The 6,297-nt window shown below is 35.0% G+C and overlaps 1 protein-coding gene across 1 annotated transcript in view; it reads left to right on the top strand.

The window, feature by feature from the left end:
* The window catches only part of DNAI4 (dynein axonemal intermediate chain 4), a 65,706-nt gene extending 59,686 nt beyond the window's left edge, over nucleotides 1–6,020 (top strand). The window contains 1 exon segment of the mRNA XM_019646704.1: nucleotides 3,841–6,020. Within this exon segment, the coding sequence (XP_019502249.1) occupies nucleotides 3,841–3,891 (51 nt within the window). The 3' untranslated portion in view covers nucleotides 3,892–6,020.
* The last annotated feature ends 277 nt before the right edge of the window (nucleotides 6,021–6,297 follow it).

Here is a 6,297-nt window from a genome sequence, read left to right as displayed (position 1 = left end):
AGTGTCACTGGCCCTCATATGTGGGATCCGAACCGGGGCCCTCTGGCATCCCAAGCGAGTTCTTAACCATCGCGCCACTCGGCCGGCCCAAGTCTAGCACGTTTTAATACATACTTTTAAGATTTTGTAATAATCAAATTTCCTTAAATCCTTTCAGTTCCCCTTATAAATTTAATACATTGGATTTTTAAGTATTTCAGTTGCTTATGGGCAAATGAATCTCAGATACTTAAGGGATTCTTATTAATTTAATAAATTTAAGATGTTGAATATAATGAATCTTAAATGTTCCATAGCTCTTTACAAATTAATATTTTAATCTGTGATTATAAGTCTAAATCAATTACCCAATTTATATTTAAATTAGGATCACAGAATTATTTGTTAGAAAATTTAATATGACAAATTCTATTATATATAATGAATATTTACAATACCAAATATGTGCAAATTCTTTAATACAAAAAAATATTAAAATTATCTGTTTGGTTTGCTGCATTATTTCTATACATGATTCTTATTCTTCTCAAGGTAAAAATATATTTTCCCAATAAAAAAAACAAATGAAACATTTTAGGTAGTTTTGGAGATTATGTCCTCAGCTGGCTGAGATGCATATTGACTGTGGACCTTTAAGGGGATTTTCCTAACTATGTTGGCTGCCAGGAGGATTTGTCAGCATCCTCCATACAGAGTGGTCTCAAAGTCTATGCATGTCACAGTCTCCATTCCTCTCATGGAGATCTGCAACCTTGCATGTGTGGCTGCATCATTTGATTGATTTCTATTTTTATTTACAGTGTATTCTAAATTACAACAGTTTTTTTTTAATCTGGTAGGACTGCAATCCTCATAGATGTTTAAATGACGTCTGTTTGGATTCTGTTTGTCTCCCCGGGCTTTGTTTAATTCATTGGCAGTGGTCTGAAAGACACGCTAGTGAGAAAAGAGTGTTTATAACAGCCTTGTTTCTATATTGATAAATTGGAAACGAGATGATCAGCAGTGAACTGTATAAATAAAACATGGCACATTCACATGAGTGACTACAATACAGACGTTTAAGTGATATATATTTTGATGTATCAATATGACAAATTTTGAATAAATCTTAAAAAACACAGTGTTGAGTAATAAAAGCAAATTGCTGGAAAGTAAGCACCATATGTTATGATTTATGTAATATTTATACACAAAACTTAAAACTGTGCTCTTAGTGGACATATTTATAGTAAGTAAAGGTATAGACTGGAGGGTGGAAGAAAAATGTTTCATTTTTGTGTTTGAAACAATTAGAGACAGCTTTTTATTTTGAGCAGTGTGATCTGTAAGCAGACAGACGGCTAAGCTCAGAGTCTGAACATTTTTGACAAACTAGTGTGTGTGTGTGTGTGTGTGTGTGTGTGTGTGTGTGTGTGTGTGTGTGAGCTAATGCTGGTGAGTAAAATTTTCTCATAACAAATATATTCCATACATTAATAAATAAATAGTTTCCTAATACAAATATATTTTTAATGTGTTTGGTCATAACATTTTAAAGGCTCAGGACTATATTTTTGGGAGATTAAACAAAAACCTATTAATTAGTTTTTATGTTACTTATAGCCAAATACAAGCTTAACTGATATACCTCTTTCTTAGCTTTTTAGAGAAGAATTATAATCATAACAGTAATTTGAAGCCTCAAAGTAATTGATGTCAGCCATTAGTTTCTATTAAAATATCTTATCAAGTAACATTATGATCTATAATTTCTCCATTAATTTTAACCAAGTGTGAATCAAAATTTTGGATGGCTTATGATTTCATTCTATAAGACAGACGTGCACCAAATTTGTGATAAAGCCTGTTTCTAAAGTGAAGGATGAAGGAAGAACAGGATTGGGGAGGGGTACAAAGGGAACTTCAACTTTATCAGTAAGGTTTTATTTCTTTTATTAAAAAATATCCAAGACAAAGATGGCATTGGTTGGTTTGGAGTGGATATATGTTTTACAAGGCACCAGGTGTGCTGGAGCCAGGTTCTTTGGGGGGAAACCCACGGAGAAAGGATCAAAAGCAGCTTTAGGACTGCTACCCTCCTCATCTCTGCATTGCCTGTCACCCTCTGTGGCCTGCACAGCAGGAGGACTTTGACTCTTGGGCTGTGGAAGGCTTGGGCTGTGGAAGGTTTAAATGACCTGATATCGGAAAATCTGACCCCTCCCTGATGTGATCAAGAATCAGAATAATATTGCGGCATGACATGGCAGAGCATTGGCTCCAGCCCTATCCTACCAACTCAAGGCTTGTGGTTAGGGGTCACATCAGCCCATTGTCTGGATCGAGCAGGAGCCTGGGCTTCACGCCTTGCAGTTGGAACTGATATAGCTAGCTGTCAACAGGATTTACCACCATGTTAGCATTTATTGTTTTGTTGAAGCACCGACTCCTCTCATGGCCTGATGAGGGTTGGTTGCTGGGGGCCTAAGCCTTGCATTGAACTGAATTATGGTTTAAGCATTTGGCAGAAGCCAATTTCAGTGAGCCATGGCTCAAAGCAACTCCTTTTCTGGAGGCAGCCTGTAGAGAATTACTCTTGGATACTATTTCTACTCTTATGTTTCAGCGTACAAATGTTTTTCATCTTTTTCTCTGTACTTTGGGTGTCTACATTTTTTTCCACATTAAAGAAAAAATAAAAAAAGATAAGTGAAATATTAAAAATGGAGTTTTAGAAACAGAAATCTGATTCAAGAGACACTGAAGGCAGAAAAAATAGACCATTTAAGAAATACTTACTGAGTATGCACTGTTGACAGGTTCTGTTTTAGATACTAAGAATATAACAGTGAAAAAATTACGGTAGTGATTACTTTTGCCCAAGTGAGAATGAACTAGAAAGAGATGGGTTTGAAAAGCAACTTGCAACTGATTTGGGGTGTCAGGGTTTGAAGAGTGGGGAAATGCCAGGCTAAAAGGACAGGAACTGACTTATGCAATATTATCTAAGCTGTTTAGAACTCTTCAGAGTTTATAAACACTTTCACATACATTAGCTCCATCAACTCATAACAATGTTTAGAAGTGGATGCTAATATTTCCATTATACATTCAATGAAACTAAGATCCCCAGATATCAGTGACTTTCTTAAGATTACTTTTGCTGTGTGATAGAGAAAACTCCAGTCCCCTGCTTCCAGTTCCCATCTTTTCACAGTATCTTTTCTCACCTACCATCTTTGGTTTCCTTCTCTTTTACTCCTTTAGTATAAAGATAATTATTATTAAATGAAATACAAACTCCATATAGAAATTCAGACATTCTAGTCTCTCTAAATCAAGTACTAAAGATCAGGAAAGAACCTAAGATATCACTAAGATTAAAAGTTACTTTACAGGGCCGGCCGAGTGACTCAGTTGATTAAGAGCTCGCTCAAGAGTTTGAGCTCTGAGCAACAGCGGTTCGAGTTCCAGCCCGAGCTGAGCAGCCGCGGAGCTGCCAACAGGTGGCAGGATGGCTCAGCTAAAAAATAAAAGTTATTTTACAGAGGGCAAAATTCAGGTTTATACATTAAGGCTAAACAGGAGCTGCCAAAATTGTTCCTTTACTGAATCTCCTTATAAAACTGTTTATCAAACTTCATTAAAAGAGTCTTTCATAGGAAAGATCAGATTTATACTAGGAAGTAACTGTTACTATTTAAACTCACCTTGGTTTGTTTCCTTTTTACAATCTTATTTAATGCACTTTATATGTGTATCACTAACTTATAAATTTTAAATGGCATTTTAAAGACCACTTTACCTCTTAATTTGTATTTTATTGTGTTGTAATTGTGTGACTTCTTTTCTTTTCAGAGAGATAGGATAGACACTTTGCTTGGACTCAGGCCAAACCAACCAGGATAATTCATCATTACTGATATGTTTTTTGTTATTGTTTATAGAAAAAGGAACAGTGTTTAATAATCCAGTAGTCTGATTTGTATGCAGTAAGCTGGGGTTTGGATTTTTTTAAAAAAATTAATGTATAACTTCCATTTTAAATTAATGTAAATTTAGTGAACTTTTATTTCAGAGATATGTGATTAGTTTGTAATCTAAGCTAATTGTAAGAGTTTTGTTGGGATTTTCTTAATTTTTGAAAGCTATTCCTACTCTGTTTCTTAATCATATTCCAAGTATATGCACATACTTACAAAATATCTAAATATGTTAGAAAATTATTATTTCTTTAGAAGAAAAGCCTCGAAATTATTAGAATTCCTTAAACAAAAATCTTTATTAAGACAAAGTTTCATATGCTTTTAAATCTTCTGCCTTCCAAGCTTTCCAAGGATTTGTGAGTTATGCAGGTGTTAGTATTATGCGAATATTAGATTCTCATACACAACTTGAAATCAAATTTTATCCTCTTAGATATGAGTGCTGAAGCTATAGTACTTTGTTAGACTGTTTAACAAGCAAAAGACATGACAGCAAATGTCAGAACTGCACTGTTTGGCCAGCAGGCATCATACATACACCCAGTTCAGTGAGAAGAGTTAGCCTGGGGCACATTAGGGCACCCTCCTCTGCACGCCCAGAACCTGCTCTGGGTTTTAGGCCCAGATTTAAGTGGGCCCAGGGAGAAAAGAGAAAGTCCCTGATCTATAGTTCCTATCAGGATGTTATTTTATAATGGGTTCTAGGGCAGGCTTGTGGAAATAGAAGGCGTGGGAGGCAGTAACGCCTCCAAATATAGATTGCTAACAATCTGTTCCATGCTGTTTGTTTTAACAAGTCCTGGATTTTGTTAACTGAGGCTGTTGGACAGTATGGCCCATAAAGCATTCTAAGTGGAGAGGAAAAGATAAAGCATTTAAAACTCACTAAACTCTCTGAAAAAAAATATACATACATATTAAAAACTGAGAATGGAATCAGGGCAGTAGTAGGAAGTACCTTTTACAAGTATCCATTTCTTCACAATCTCCATTTCTTTGGGACCATCCTTTAAAAAAAAAACAAAACGCAAGGCAACTTTTAGGTGGACTAAGAGCTTATGTCAGGTTATAAAGATTATACATTTTCTACTGATATGCAAGTTGTAAGTCATTGTGATTCTTCTCTTTGTCTTTCTGAAAAGCTGGTACAACAAAATAAAAACTTCATTTAATTGAAAAAAATGTGCTTCTTTTCATTACGTCTTTTTGATATTTAAAATATTTTCACATATTATACTTCTCTTGCTCATCAAGCCTAAATGAAAAATAAAGCTATTTTATACATTTTGGATCCTGGGAAACTGATCCTGAAGCACTGAACCTGTTCCACTCTGCCTTCCTCACCCCTGATCTTACAGACTCTCCCTTACTTTCAGATTAGCATCTAATTTCTAAGATATTTCACCTGAGAGTTACAGGAAGCATTATTTTGCTGGCTTTCTAGGCTGGCTTTGGATTCTCACTAGTAAATTCTATTTACCATAAAATTAAAACAAAAAATGTAAGACTATGTTTTTTCGAGCAGTTGTTTTAGGTTTATCATACAATTGAAAGGGAGGTACAGAGATTTTTTCTTATACCTCCTGCCCCAACACATACATAGCTTCCCCACTTATCAACATCACTCACCAGAGTGGTGCATTTGTTGTAATTAATGAATTTACACTGACATAATCATGCAAAGTTCACAGTTTACATTAGGGATCACTCTTCATGTTGTACATTCTATAGGTTTGGGCAAATGTATAATGACATGTATCCATCATTATAGTATCATATAGAGTATCTTTACTGCTCTAAACATCACCTGTACTCTGCCTGTTCATCCCTAAACTCTCCCATCCAGCAACCACTGATTTTTTTACTGTCTCAGTAGTTTTGCCTTTTCCAGGATGCTATGTAATTAGAATCATACGGTATGTAGCCTTTTCAGATTGGCTTCTTTCACTTAATAACATGAATTTAAGGCTCTTCCATGTATGTTCTTGGCTTTATAGCTCATGCCTTTTTAGAGCTGACTAATATTCCGTTGTCTGGATGTACCACAGTTAATTATCATTCACCTGCTGAAGGACATGTTGCTTGCTTCCCAATTTTGGCAATTATGAATAAAGTTGTTGTGAATATCCATGTGCAGATTTTGTTTTGTTTTGTTTTGTTTTAAAGATTTTTATTAAAATATAGTTAACATAAAATATTGTATTACTTTCAGGTGTACATCATAATTATTTAACAGTACCCACCTGGCACTATACATAGTTATTACCATATTATTGATTATATTCCCTATGCTAAAGAAGCGATCACCATGATAAGTCCAGCAACCATC

Source organism: Hipposideros armiger, unplaced genomic scaffold (genome assembly GCF_001890085.2).
Source record: "Hipposideros armiger isolate ML-2016 unplaced genomic scaffold, ASM189008v1 scaffold_106, whole genome shotgun sequence".
Lineage (NCBI taxonomy): Eukaryota > Metazoa > Chordata > Mammalia > Chiroptera > Hipposideridae > Hipposideros > Hipposideros armiger.
This window is presented reverse-complemented; position numbering and strand designations above follow the sequence as displayed.